The 14,745-nt window shown below is 34.9% G+C and overlaps 2 protein-coding genes across 3 annotated transcripts; one reads left to right on the top strand and one right to left on the bottom strand.

Annotated features, from left to right (window-relative positions):
* Positions 1-1,347: 1,347 nt before the first annotated feature.
* LOC149405369 (mitochondrial adenine nucleotide transporter ADNT1-like) lies at positions 1,348-4,983 on the top strand. 2 transcript variants are annotated; one of them, XM_089607110.1, is made up of 8 exons: positions 1,348-1,621; positions 2,106-2,154; positions 2,378-2,541; positions 2,675-2,712; positions 3,038-3,150; positions 3,272-3,385; positions 4,200-4,550; positions 4,644-4,983. In XM_089607110.1, exons 1-8 carry the CDS (start codon positions 1,491-1,493, stop codon positions 4,725-4,727), a joined length of 1,044 nt encoding a protein of 347 aa, XP_089463236.1. In that variant the 5' UTR covers positions 1,348-1,490; the 3' UTR covers positions 4,728-4,983. The 2 variants fall into 2 exon arrangements, with proteins under 2 accessions (XP_089463236.1, XP_089463237.1); XM_089607111.1 differs by lacking the exon at positions 2,106-2,154 and having other exon boundaries at positions 1,350-1,621.
* A 1,853-nt stretch (positions 4,984-6,836) lies between these two features.
* LOC149405370 (uncharacterized) lies at positions 6,837-8,149 on the bottom strand. Its single transcript, XM_089607821.1, has 3 exons — positions 7,777-8,149; positions 7,242-7,269; positions 6,837-7,125 (listed from the first exon to the last, which is right to left on the bottom strand). Exons 1-3 carry the CDS (start codon positions 8,147-8,149, stop codon positions 6,837-6,839), a joined length of 690 nt encoding a protein of 229 aa, XP_089463947.1.
* Between the last annotated feature and the right edge of the window lie 6,596 nt (positions 8,150-14,745).

The following is a 14,745-nucleotide window of genomic DNA, read 5'->3' on the forward strand; positions in this document are numbered from 1 at the left end:
GTAAGATTAATCTAGGTTGGATTAAATTTAATCCCACGAACTATAAAGACAGAATGTAAGCTTTATGAAAGCTGGATTAAAATTAATCGAGGCAGGATTAAAAGTCGTAGTACTTTCAATTGACTATTTTGTTATACCTAATGAAACTATGACTATTTTGCAAAAGTCATAGTTTAAATTGGCTATTTCATACCATTTTTTCTTATTTATTTTTGTTGCACTCTTTCAATTCAAATTTTCTTTATTTTGTATGACTTTATTTCCATTAATATTTTCTTAATTATAATTTGATTTTCTTTCAGTTTTTTTATTTCGATTTCAAAATTTTCCTAAACTGTGCACATAAATCTGGACATAAATTTTTTTTGGCTTGTTCTATTACGTGTTTATCAGAATTTTAAGACTAAATAAAACAGAACTCCGTTCGGAATAGTATTGACATTTTGGCCAAACCTTTAAAAACGGGGTTTTTCAGCACTATTAAAATAATAGAAAAACTGAAATATACTCTACTATTTTTTTCAACTAACATTATGTTCCGTAAATAGGAACAGAACATTATTTTGTGACCGGTATGGAACAGAATTTTGGTACCCGGGGTTTATCACGCACATACACATTTTTATTTAAAAAAGTTTTTTTTTTTTTTTTTTTTTTTTTTTTTTTTTTTTTTTTTTTAAATCAGTCATATAAAAGTGGATAAGCACAACAACAGATGAGCTAAAAAGTACCAAATTACCCCTCTTTTTATTGTGTTCATTGAAAAATCAGAACCAACAAAAGTTCATTTCAAGCTGGACTGAAACTGATTCGGTTCGGTTTGATTTTGGCTCATTTTATAAATTGAAATTAAATTTTCGATTTTCAAATTTTTTGACCAATAACCAGACCGAATTGGTGATAAACCGAAATTTGGTTAACCGAAGTATGAAAATCGATATCCACTTAAAAAAAAGGTTATCCAGTTTTGAAACTGATTATCCAAAAAATTGATTATCCAATTTCATAATCGGTTTTTCGGTTCAAAGCAATTTATTTTTCTATAATTTTGTACTAATTTAGAAATAATAATTAAAAAATTATTAATATGTTTCAAAATTGGTTATTTGATTAAAATCGATTATCCGATTTTAAAACCGGTTATCTGTAAAAAAAAATTAATTAAATAATAAAAAACAAATTTCCGGATATTTCAAAATCGATAATCAATTTAATTTCATAAACCAAATCGGTTAAACGAATCGAATTTTCAATTGTATGACGTGGCACCGAATTTCGGTTTCTATTGATTCAGTTATCGGTTAACCAATTTTCTTGTACACCCCTTCGACACATATAAAATACAACAAACGAAAACAACGATCTATCGCGAGCCGAAAAAAAAAAACGATTTTCCTCTTCGAAGTTGAAATTTTCTTCGGCGAACGCTGCAGCGAGAGCGCTCGCCGCCGGGAATCAAGAAACCGCGAGCTCCGGCGAGGCATACATAAATGGCGGCGTCAGAGGACGCGGCGGGGAAGAAGACGACGGCGAACTTCGCCGGAGAAGGAGTCAAGGCTCCGAGCCACGCCGTACTCACTGTCTGCAAGTCTCTCGTCGCCGGAGGAGTGGCCGGAGGAGTGTGAGTTTGACAAAAACCTTCGGTTTTTGTTGTGTATTCATTTCTTGTTTTTTTTTCATAATGATTTATTTTCTACAAATATTTTTCCTTGTTCGAGAGTTGAGTTTCAATTTTTGGTTCATTTTCTTGATTCGTTATCTGCTTGATTTCATTTATGATAATAAATTATATGTCATCAATTTATCACTCTATTATCAGTGTCAATCTCAAATCACTAAAATTAGAAACACAATGAACGAGAACGATCACGTATAAATTGTAAAAACAGGTTTCGTCAAGTCAATCTTTTTTTTTTTTTTTTTTTTTTTTGTGTGTGTGTGTGTGTGTGTGTTTACAGTATTCTATTTTAGATGAAGAACTATACAACAAACTATAGTTATATGTCGTATAGCTCAATTTGATTTGAGATTCTTGAAGCCCTTGAATAATTGAACAACGAATTTATTCATCGGAATCTAAATCTCAATCGGTATTCGTACTGTAGGTCTCGTACTGCCGTCGCCCCATTGGAAAGATTAAAAATATTACTCCAGGTTCTTCATCAATCCAAATGTGATCAATTACACTTGTTAAAATTTTACATATATATTTTTTTAATTTCTTTAGTAACGGGGTTGGATCTAGTATTTGACCGATGATCTAACTATGGGGGCTTCGGACACGATGAGATAAGAAGCGGGTGTACTTTTTCCGGTTAAGGTGTGTTTTCTCGCTTTACCGATAGCGTGAAATCGGATTCTTGTTTGCTATTTGCAGGTTCAGAATCCTCACAGTATCAAATACAACGGAACGATTCAAGGTTTGAAGTATATATGGCAAACTGAAGGGTTCAAAGGACTTTTCAAAGGCAATGGGACTAATTGTGCTCGGATTGTTCCAAACTCAGCTGTAAAATTCTACAGCTATGAGCAAGCGTCCCGGTATTTTTTTATATTCCCATTGAAGGAATCATATGTTCTGTCACATTTACTATCTATGAGTCAGCAATTCTTGAAATCAAGAACTCTACGAGACCGATGTTCTTATTCTCATTTCGAAATATTTTATTTACAGGGGCGTTCTATGGTTTTACCGTCAGCAAACTGGAGATGGTACTTAAATTTTATATGTTTTTTTTTCGGGTCCCTTTTCTCTGAATTTTGAAGGATATAGATACATACAACAATTAACTACAGCATAATACATGACCATTAAATATTTATGAAGCTTTTTCGTGGTGCATTTCTGTTCATCCTCAATATGCGAATTGAGGAAGAATTTCACAACAGACCTTTTTGTTTTTAACATTCCGGGTTCGAATTTTCACAATTAACACATTTCGGCGTTGCGTGATTTTGTCCCAATAACGTAATGCGAATTGATTCACGGACACCTCTTTGTATCGAAGTAGTAATATGCAAATTAATATATTTACAGAGGCGGCTCAATTGACACCTCTCTTACGGCTCGGGGCCGGTGCTTGTGCCGGGATTATTGCCATGTCGGCAACGTACCCGATGGACATGGTGCGAGGCCGACTCACTGTCCAGGTATCGTTTTACGCTTTTCTAAATGTTTTTTTTTTCTTTTGTTTAGCCACTACTCAATGAGTCAATAGAGCTTCTTAATCATTTTTAAGCCACTTCTCAATGGGGCTATTTTTGTGTTTAGACAGTAAATTCTCCTCGGCAATACAAAGGAATCTTCGACGCTCTAACAACGGTTCTTCGAGAAGAAGGTCCTCGTGCTTTGTACAAAGGATGGCTTCCTTCTGTCATAGGAGTTGTGAGTAAAAAAAATTCTCTCTTCAATCCCAGTGAATAATTAACAACACAAATAGATACTTTAACTCATAAAAAAGACTCTGATTTTCACACCAAAACAAGCTAATCTATCCCCCTAGAGTCTACATTACTCTACTCCTGAAAGACGTAAACTATAAAATTCGCTCAATTCTATTTATTCTAAAATGCAATATAACAAGTGTAGTTACTGTTGAAAGTAAACTTTTTAAGTTAGATATTTGTTATTTAATTAAATTATATAAGTTCCTTTGGATCAGTTATTCTAAAGTCAACTTTAATCAGGTGTAGCATATTTAGATACATTACTCTACTCCTGAAAGAAGTAAACTATAAAATTCGCTCAATTCTAATTATTCAAAACTGTAACTATATAAGTGTAGTTACGATTGAAAGTAAACTTTTTAAGTTAGATATTTGTTATTTAATTAAATTACATAAGTTCCTTTGGATCAGTTATTCTAAAGTAAACTTTAATCAGGTGTAGCATCTCTTGTGTCTAAATATGCTCGTATCTAATTATCTTTTATGCTTTTATCAGAATAAGAATTACGTCAATGATTCTCTGCCACTCTAGAAATTCCACAGTTACACTAATTCACCCTTTCTAGACTTGCAGAATATAAGTTAAAAAAATAAATGAGCGAATCATCGTATTTTTCTTTTGTTGTTTTGATCGAGCAAGTAAAATCCTCGACTTTTAATCATCGTTAAAAAGAAAAAGTTTGTATATCTCTCGTAAAATCCGGGTTCCAATACTTTTTTTTTTCTGTAATAATACGGGGTGGTGAAAATAGGTACCGTACGTAGGTCTCAACTTCGCGGTGTACGAGTCTCTGAAAGACTGGCTGATCAAAGCGAAGCCGTTGGGATTGGTGGACGAGTCCTCGGAGCTGAGCGTCATAACGAGGCTGGGTTGCGGGGCCGCCGCCGGGACCGTGGGCCAGACCGTGGCTTACCCTCTCGACGTCATTCGCCGGAGGATGCAGATGGTCGGCTGGAAACACGCCGCCTCCGTCGTCTCCGGCGACGGAAAAGGAAATCCGGCGATGATCGAGTACACAGGGATGGTCGACGCGTTCAGAAAAACAGTTCGGCACGAGGGATTCGGGGCGTTGTACAAAGGCCTGGTCCCTAATTCCGTCAAGGTGGTGGAGATCATAGTTTTGAAATAATGTTATGATGATTTACGATATTATTTGTTGACATTCAATTTTTTTTTTTTTTTTTTTCGGGTTCAGGTTGTACCGTCGATAGCGATTGCGTTTGTGACGTATGAGTTGGTGAAGGATGTTCTTGGAGTTGAGATGAGGATATCTGACTGAAAAAAAGCTCTCTCTCTCTCTCTCGATTTTATTATTGGAGGGGTAGGAAATTTTTACGAGAGGTGATTTATTTATCTCGTTGTTGACTCGAGAAAGAAAGACGAAAGAATTGACATTATTTGCTTTCAGAGCGGTTGTATTTAGTATTTACTACGTACTTATTACTTAGTCCACGTTGTTAAATGATCCATTAGATATTTTTCTCACGTTTCCTACTCTGAAGTCTAAACATACAATTATAAACCTTGATTTTTTTTATGTACAATTATTTTTAACCAGGCTTAAGCTCTGCCTCGATTATGGAAATCTCCTAAATTCCTGTTTATAGTTTAAACTATTCTAAACCTTGATTATGACCGAGCTAAATATTACTTTCATACCTTTTTTTTTGTCAGGGTATTAATTTGGTATATTGGTACCTAACCTTTCTAATTCAATATACAAATTAATTGGTTTTGTTAGCTCTTAACGTTATTTTTGGATAACACTTAGAATCGAACATGGTTCGACTTAGGGCCGGACTCTATAAACGTATATGGGTCAAAAGTGGTACAATCTTCGAATTCTTCATCTTTTTAGACTCGAGCCAATGTGGCTCATGATTCCTTTGCTACGAACTCGAATTATGACTCGAGCCAATGTGGTGGAGCAACTCGCGTGCCGCTGACTCGAGATGAGTGTGGTCAAGGTGCCACGGATTCTAAATATAGTTCTTTTTTTTTTAATTGGACTTTGGCCGTGGAGCCCTTTCATTATATGTGGCATTGGTCCTAGTTGAGGATTTGGTCTTGGTCAATAGTCCGGTTGACGGGTCCTCGGCTATGGTCGTTTTTGGCGAGATCTCGGCTCGAGGGTCCTCGCTATTCGCTTGATCGTAGGGATTTCACAAGACCTTACACAAGGTCTTGTGTTGATATCGGTCATTTTTAACAATAAAGCTCCGTTTGCAACCCGGAAAATAAGAGGGAAAGGAAAATGGAATCCCTCTTATTCTCCTTTGGTTGTTTGGATGGAGTTAAAATAGGATGGAAAAGAAAGTATGAGGGAAAGTGTATAATTAAAATGAGGATTCCATTTTCCTGGAAAATTAGATGGAAAAAGAGAATCCTTCCAAATTTTTCTATGCGAAGACTACGTTTATGTGTATCTTCCTTATTTTCCCCCCAATTTTCCGTCTTATTTTTCGTGACTTTCAGATACAATTTAGAATTTTGATTTTCCCTCTTGTTTTTCCTCATATTTTTATTTTTTCTTATATTTTCACTTTATCTCCTATTTTTCGGGGGTTTCAAACAGAGCCTAACAATATGGATGTGTTAGGAATCTTATAGGCTCTCTTTAATACATGACTCCTATTCTCTTGGAAATAATTAGCTGGATCAAATATTAATAAGAGTGCAGAGAATATGGATGTGTGTCTATAAGTTGAGGTTTTCCCACATCATTGGCAATGGATAGGAACCAGACTCGGAACCTTGATGCTTTATAAATATATTTTGCTCAGAATGCTTTTTTATAATTACCCACGTGGAGTTTCGTTTTGGAATAACTCCTTTTTTTATTATTTATAAAGGAATAACTCCTTTTTTTTTTTAAATAAGAAAGGAATAACTCTTTTTTTTTTTTTTTTAAGGCAGCATTGTTGCAGTGGGGATTGAACCCACGAACTCCACACAGGAGGTGGCGTGGAATTACCACTAGGCTATCCTAGGTAACTCTTTTAAGTAGGGAAATTTCATATTTGTTCTATCTTATAAATTTTAGTATAATTTCCTGTTAGATGTCATTTCCTGTTAGATGTCTACACAAATGAGATTTTTTTTTTTATTTCTCTATTATTTTGGTATAGAAGAAATACAACGAATATGTGATTTCAATTATGTTATTGGAATTTGAATGCAAATGAAACTCAAGTGCTTATAAAAAGCTGGAAAGTTTTAGAGAGATCATAAACGTGGTCAAAATAAGTACAAGAACATCATTGCTCAACAATCACCTATTCTAATTGATCCTACTATTTAACTGGCATTTTCTGTCCCCTAGTAAAACCCAAGAAGTGGCTTCAGATTATATCAGACATGTCTCAAAAGGGTATAATGTCAAGAAGAACTAATCGGTTTTGCTAAGACGAGACCAGAAGAGTTCATAATCTTGGGTCCTTGGGATTCTCTTTCCCGAGCCCGATTTCCCGTCAGCCAGTTTTGAAACCGGCGGCGGAGTCTTCTTTGGGACGGTGTTTGACTCATTAGAGAACGAGAATTGTCTATTAACGAGGTTATTGTGCTTCGCCGGAGAATCAAAGGGTTCAATTATCGGCGGGGCTTTGGTTTCTTGATTCGCATCGTCATCGGCAACGGTTCGATCCCCGGGGTTCGGATAATTCGCGTTCCCACTTTCTCTCGGCGATAGAGAATAATATTGTTCCGTTTTTGGTACTTTGGGACACCACGGTGATGATTCATTCTCGGGCAATTTGGTTTCCACGGGACAATCGTCGTCGCTGTCGAGAATTACGATAGGTCAACCGGTGAAGATTTAACACCTGCGTTGGGGAGGGAAAATATATAAGAGTAAGCACAGAATAAGAAACAATTTAGAAGGAAAATCCAAAACCTCTCGGAGTACAATTTATGGGTGTCAAGAGCCTAGTGAAAATATTATCAAAAAATAAATAAATAAACTGATTTTGAAAATCATCACGCTCAACCGAAACTAGTTTGGAGAATCCTATCCCAAGAACATAATTAGAAACGAAATATGGATCGTTTTCTCTTGAATGCGAAGTCAATCCGAGAAGCGTGGACACTAAGAAACTTTAACCCTGCTTACTCAATTCCTTAATGCACTTTATGGTTCCAAGACAAACTCAATTTTTTTTTTTTTTTTTCCAGAAACGCATAGTATTTGTATTAATATAAAGCTCGGCGATCGCCAAAAAACTTTTAGTTGCGAAGGTCCGATCCCCAGGAATATCATTCACATATGTTCTTGTTCCAGAGGACACGGATGCTTCCTTCTCAGTACTAAACCCTAAAAATCTGAGATTCACCGGAGTTTCGCAGACCGAGAACATACACGTCATTCTCCAGCGAAGCGACTCGCTTCTTGTACTCCTCGACCTCCCTCCTCAGCTCCGACACCTCCGCCGAAAGGCTCTCCTTTTCCTTCTCCTCCGCCGCCATGTGCTCCATGGCCTTCGCGAGCTCGTCCTTGAGCTCCACGATCTCCAAGCAATCGAGCTCGTGCTTCTCGACCGCCAAGTGGCTCTCCTCCTTCAGCCGCGAAATCTCTCGCCGCAGCGCTTCCTCGCGCGCCACGAGCTCCTCCTCGGCGCGGTTGAAGTCGCTCGCCAGGAAGGTCGTCCGGAGATTCAAAATGATCTTATCAAGGATAGTCCCACATCGACTGGGTATTACGATCATGGGCTCTTTATAAGGTTTGTGGGTTACTCCTCTAATCACCAAGCTTGGTTTTAGATGGAATCCCACACCTTTAAGATGGTATCAGAGCGGGGCCCATTCTCGATTGTGGGCTACCTGATCGGGCCTATACTTCACGCTTCCAGTGCCTGTGCCGATGTGTGCCCGTGCCTGTGCGCGTGAGGGGGTGTATCAAGGATAGTCCCACATCGACTGAGTATTACGATCCTGGGCTCTTTATAAGGTTTGTGGGTTACTCCTCTAATCACCAAGCTTAGTTTTAGATGGAACCCCACACCTTTAAGATGGTATCAGAGCGGGGCCCATTCTCGATTGTGGGCTACCTGATCGGGCCTATACTTCACGCTTCCAGTGCCTGTGCCGATGTGTGCCCGTGCCTGTGCGCGTGAGGGGGTGTATCAAGGATAGTCCCATATCGACTGGGTATTACGATCCTGGCCTCTTTATCAGGTTTGTGGGTTACTCCTCTAATTGTCAAGCTTGGTTTTAGATGGAACCCCACACCTTTAAGACCTCTGATACCTTCTTAAAGGTGTGGGGTTCCATCTAAAACCAAGCTTGGCGATTAGCGGAGTAACTCACAAACCTTATAAAGAGCCCAGGATCGTAATACTCAGTCGATGTGGGACTATTCAAGATCTCTGAGATACTCTGGTTTCCGCCGCCGAAAATGGCAGAATCCAGCGGAATCATGTCGGTCTCCGTTTTCATGACCGGAATCGGAGGAGGAGAAGGGGAAGGAAAAATGGAAATCCTCCATTGTTTGGATTGAGGAAAATAAAATGAAAAAAAAATAAGATGAAAAATGCAAAGGAAAGTGTATAACTAAAATGAGGATTTCATTTTCCTTCGAAAATCAAATAGAAAATGAGAATCTCTCCAAATTTGTCTATGAGGGGATCATATTTTTATGTCTCGTCTAGTGACCGAGCCAGAAAAGCTCAATAGGGGGGCTTATTTGAAAAAAAAATTATAGGGGTCAATTAAAAAAATCATGGTAAAAATAATTTTTTTTAAAAAAAAAGAGTCAAAAGTGTAAATTTTAGGGTAAAAAATGTAAAACTTTTTAAAAATGGGCAAAAAATGTAAATAAAAAATATTTGAGGGGGCTAATTAAAAAAATTCATGCCCACCCTGGACCTGAGTTAGCTCCGTCTCTGGTCTTATCGTTACTTTTCCGTCAATTTTCTCTCATATTTTTCATCACTTCTAAATACAATTAGAATTTTGACTTTTTCGATTATTTTCTCTCACATTTTCATTTTCTCTATTATTTTCACTTTCTCTCTTATTTTCCGGGTTCCAAACGGAGCCTATGAGTTACGGAAACGTCGGTCCTTTGGTACTTGCAAAAATAAGGATGGAGTGGAAAATGTGACTTTAGCATAGCAATCATTGTACTCGTGTTTCCATGTTTTTTTTAGATGTAATAATTTTTTTTCTTAAAAAAATATATACCTTTATTTATTATTTTAGGCTTAATATAGAAAAATTATCATATCCATAACCTGTTTTAATAAAATGATGCATTTATACCCCTCGATTTTACATTAATTGTAAATATATACCTTATGTTTTATTGATTGTTAAAATTTTATCCCCTTATTAATATTTTGATTGATTTTTTATGCTTATTTATTAAAATAAATGACAAATACACCTTTAAAAAAATCAAAATTCTCTCTTCTTCTTTTCTTTCTTGGAAACCATATTATCACCAGATGCAGATAACTCTAATCTTCTTCATCTTTTTTTTTTTTTAACGTTGAATGCTTTGAATAACACGGTAACTAATATTACTCTTATTGATTAGTAGTGGAAGACATTTTTAAAAATTAATAAAACATGTTATATATTCACAATTATGAAAAACTGTGGGGATGAATGTAATAGACTTAAAAATACAGGTTATAAAGGCTGATCATTTCAATAAAACACACGAAATAAATATGATATTTTCCTTTTTATATTATAGTTTGATTTATAAAGAAAATAGTTTCAAATATCAGTTAATAGTTTGAAATAACACTATCTATTAAAAAAAAATATAACAATCACCGTCTTAAAATATTGAACTTTAAAAATATTATTTTTGTAATTTTCTTGTATTTTAATAACTTATATAAATAGTCAAATAATAAAATATATAAACTCAAATTACCATAAATAATACTACAATTAACCCACAATACTACATAGACAATTAAAATAAATATAACAAAGGCATTAAAAAAAAAACTAATACAATCAAACCACAAATACACTACATAGACAATTTTTTTTTTTTTTTTTTGAAGAAGAAACTACATATTCAAATTCTTAAATGTAATGTTTTGGTTTATGTATTTTGTTTAATATTCAATTAAATCGCATATACAAATTTGGTGATATGAAAAGAAATAATTATTTTGGGCAAATTTGTTTAATATAAAAGTATTATAGGTTTAAAACTGTAATTTTAAGAAAATTCAAGTGGGAAAGAATATACCCATAATATTCTTTAAAGAGATGTAAAATAGAGATGGATTGGTGCGAAAAACACTGTTCACTGATGCAAAGATGCATTTTAGATCAAAATTTTGCATCATGATTGGAGATGCTCTTATAGATTGGGAGATGGCCTGAATTAGTAGTAATTTTGATAATTTGGACAAAAATAATAACTATGTTTTTAGAAACTTTTAATAGTAACCGTAAACTTATATATCTACAATTGTTGTTAATTGTAGACTTGTAAGTCTATAGTTTATGAGAAGTATATATTTTCATATCTACAGTTATTAGTAAAAATAGTCTACCAACCCAAAGTAAAATAATTGACTGATTATGTTAATTTAAATTATTCAGAATATTAGTATTCCTAACCAAAGTAAATTAATTACATAGTTAGGTTAATTGAAGTAATATGTTAATTAATTTACTTCGATTTTATAAGCTATTTTCTTAATAAAATAAAATTTGAATTAGATCAGATAATTAGTCTAATAGTTGTAACTAGGCCTAGTTGTAACAATTAATTGAATATTTATCGATGTATTCGATCAACATCTAAATATTTTATACTTAAATTTTACATCTATATTAATTTTTTGAAAACTCCTTTTAAAATATAATTATTCTTTAATCAACCGACAGCAACGAACTCGTTAATATCTAAAGATGAGTAAAATTTCCTCTTTTTCTTTTCCTTACCCTTAAAAAAGAGAAATTTCATTTTATAGACCTACAAGTTAACAAAATATCGGGATTAGGCCTCACACTTTAAAAATATCTAAAAATGGACTTTTGTCCCAATTTCGGACATAAATACCCATTTGAACAAATACACTCATTTCACTTGAGATATCTTCTCAATCCTTCATTCGATTTTCCACGCTCGATTCCGACGAGATATAACTAAATTCAATGAGATATGAAGAAATCCGACGAGCTATGATAACATAGAATGACAAAATTTCACGTGAATTTGATTTTTTCCGCTTAAAATGTCCAAAAAATATGAATTTTATCGTATAGCATCGTACATTATCGTATGACATCGTACGTTATAATTATAATGTGCATTATAATTTGTATGAATTTTAATGTGCGAATTCATAAAAGTTATAATGTACATTATAATTATAACATACTATGCCGTACGATGAGATACGATATATTATAAATATAATGTACGATAAAATTTATACACATTATAATGTACATTATAATTATAATTGAGTGTGCATTTGAGTACTTAGTCTATGGCTCCGTTTGACATAGCTTTGTTTTTAAAAAAAGTGCTTTTAGATTCATTTTTTGAAAAAATCTGTTTTTTTACAAAAACTGACAATGTATTTGGTAAACTGTTTATAAAACAGTTGTTGCTGGTAACAAAAACTGATTTAATGTTTGGTAAAATAAATATATTATAGTAAAAAGACTAAAATAAACATGTTCTTAATAATTATTAATATGCTTAAACGAGTAGCAATGGGAAACCAAGCCGCGAGCAACGGCGACGAATGCACAAGAGGTTGCTTCAGAGGGACGAGCGACAACGAAGAAGAAGAGTTTAGGGCCTTCAGAGACGAAGAAGAAGAGTTTAGGGCCAGAAAGAGGCCGAGCGAAGCGGGTTTGGGAATATTAGGTCAAAACTGATATTTTTATTTTATGATCAATTACATTTGGATTTTTAATTATATGTGCTATTTTTTTGTTTTGTTTTGTTTTCCTCGCCCTTCGCGAGAATAGTTATTTTGTATCCGTATCTAAAAAAAAAAAATTAAACGACTTGTGTATCCGTATATTATTATCATTAATTTTTAAAAATAATTTTTTAATGAAGTAGCTAATTTAAGCTAATTCTTTAGCAAAATGATCAAGATTTTATAGACCATGCATAGTAGCCACTCAAATATAGAAATACTAATATATACCCTTCGCGTTTGGGCATATGTTATTTCATTTTGAAAACAAAATCATACGTGATTTTGATCAATTTCATTAGCTCTCAAACCCAATTTTGGTCAGAGCGAGGCAGAATTGAGTAGCAATGGGAAGTTACCTCTAAGGAAGGAGCACTGTGGCATAAAGAAATGGCCTTTTTACACCATTGCAATGAAGAACAAGCATCCTCCGATATCAATTGAGTCCTTGAGCATCTTGAAGCAGAGAACAAGCATTGTTCTTCCACTCCTTGCAATCCTTTAAGACTGTCTCAAGCATCGTTCTTTCTTTTAGAGACACCTTTAGAAGCTTTGATTGCGAAACTAATTCCTGCAATACGTCAAGAAAAAAGTTGAGAAAAAAAAAAACAGTTGTTGCTGGTAACAAAAACTGATTTAGCGTTTGTTAAAATAAATATATTATAGTAAAAAGGCTAAAATAAACATGTTCTTAATAATTATTAATATGCTTAAACGAGTAGCAATGGGAAACCAAGCCGCGAGAAACAGCGACAAATGCCCAAGAGGTTGCTTCAGAGGGATGAGCGACGACGAAGAAGAGTTTAGGGCCTTTAGGGACGAAGAAGAAAAGTTTAGAACCAGAAAGAGGCCGAGCGAAGTGGGTTTGGGAATATTAGGTCAAAACTGATATTTTATAATGTATCGTATCTCATCGTACGACATAGTACGTTATAATTATAATGTACATCATAATTTGTATGAATTTTAATTCATACAAATTATGATGTACATTATAATTATAACGTACGATGTCATACGATAATGTACGATGCTATACGATAAAATTCATATTTTTTGGACATTTTAAGCGGAAAAAATCAAATTCATGTGAAATTTTGTCATTCTATGTTATCATAACTCGTCGGATTCCTTCATATCTCATTGAATTTAGTTATATTTCGTCGGAATCGAGCGTGAAAAATCGAATGAAGGATTGAGAAGATATCTCAAGTGAAATGAATGTAGGAGTATTTATGTCCGAAATTGGGATAAAAGTCCATTTTTAGATATTTTTAAAGTGTGAGGTCTAATCTCGATATTTTGTTAACTCGTAGTTCTATAAAATGAAATTTCTCAAATTAAATTCATGAATATGAAGTGGTTGTCAGAATTCTGAAACACATTAAAGATGAAGACTTTACCCTTTTCATCATGCACAAAGTAGAGAGATGAATCCAAGGATTGAAATCCCGGGGGAACCGGACGGGAACCGGTCGGGATCCCTCTTTTTTGAACTCCCCGGCACCGGAACCACAAAAACCGGAAGTTTCCGGTGATTCCGGGGGAACCGGACCGGGAACCGGGAAGGAACCCGGATCCCGCCAACCCGCTAGCTCTTCCCGACGCGACTACGGCCATTTCTTCCCGTATCCCGCCGGATCCCGGTTAGCTTCCCGGCGTCTCCTCTCAGTCCGGCGTCCTCGTCTTCTCGGCTAGAACGCGCGCGCGAGGTGGGTTCCGGGTCTCGGTGGCTGTCGGTCGAGCTCCCTCTCCCTCATTCGCTCGCTCTCTCTCTCGCTCTCCCTCGATCTCTTTCCCTCTCTCTCTCTCTCTCTCCCGCTCGGTTCTCTTCTTCTTCTTCTTCTTTCTTTCTTTCTCTTTCTTTCTTTTTCTTTTCTTTTTTTTCCTTTCTTTCTCTTTCTTTCCCTCTCTTTCTTTTTTTTTCCGTGTCCTTTCATTTTATTCGGCTGTAGAGTATAGATAATAACAAAGACAACTAATGTAGATAAGTGATGAGTTGGCAAGCTCAACCTTATCCTAATAATTACAATCCAACCTCTTTTCCATGTTTTCTTTCAAATGGGCCCCTTAAAAATTGTTACAACCACGTCCTTTTCTTATTATTATTTAATTAAATTCATAACCGAACAGATTATAATTATATTATTCGAACCGAGAATTTTCTCGTTCGTTCTCGATTAATCAAAATATATTTAAGGTTTCTCGGAATTAATTCTCATTCTTGATAATGTATTTCTTAAATTAATTTCCGGAATATTTCCTCGGAATTAATTTATTATTCGAGATAAACTCATTGGACCATAATTCACTCGAGAGACGAAAAAATATAACGAGAAATTTACTTCACTAATTTCCTTTCGGATTCCTTTCACGTTGAAATTAGTTAGG

Source organism: Urtica dioica, chromosome 2 (genome assembly GCF_054948205.1).
Source record: "Urtica dioica subsp. dioica isolate 48M chromosome 2, U.dioica_male_clone48M_v1_H2, whole genome shotgun sequence".
Taxonomy (NCBI): Eukaryota; Viridiplantae; Streptophyta; class Magnoliopsida; order Rosales; family Urticaceae; genus Urtica; species Urtica dioica.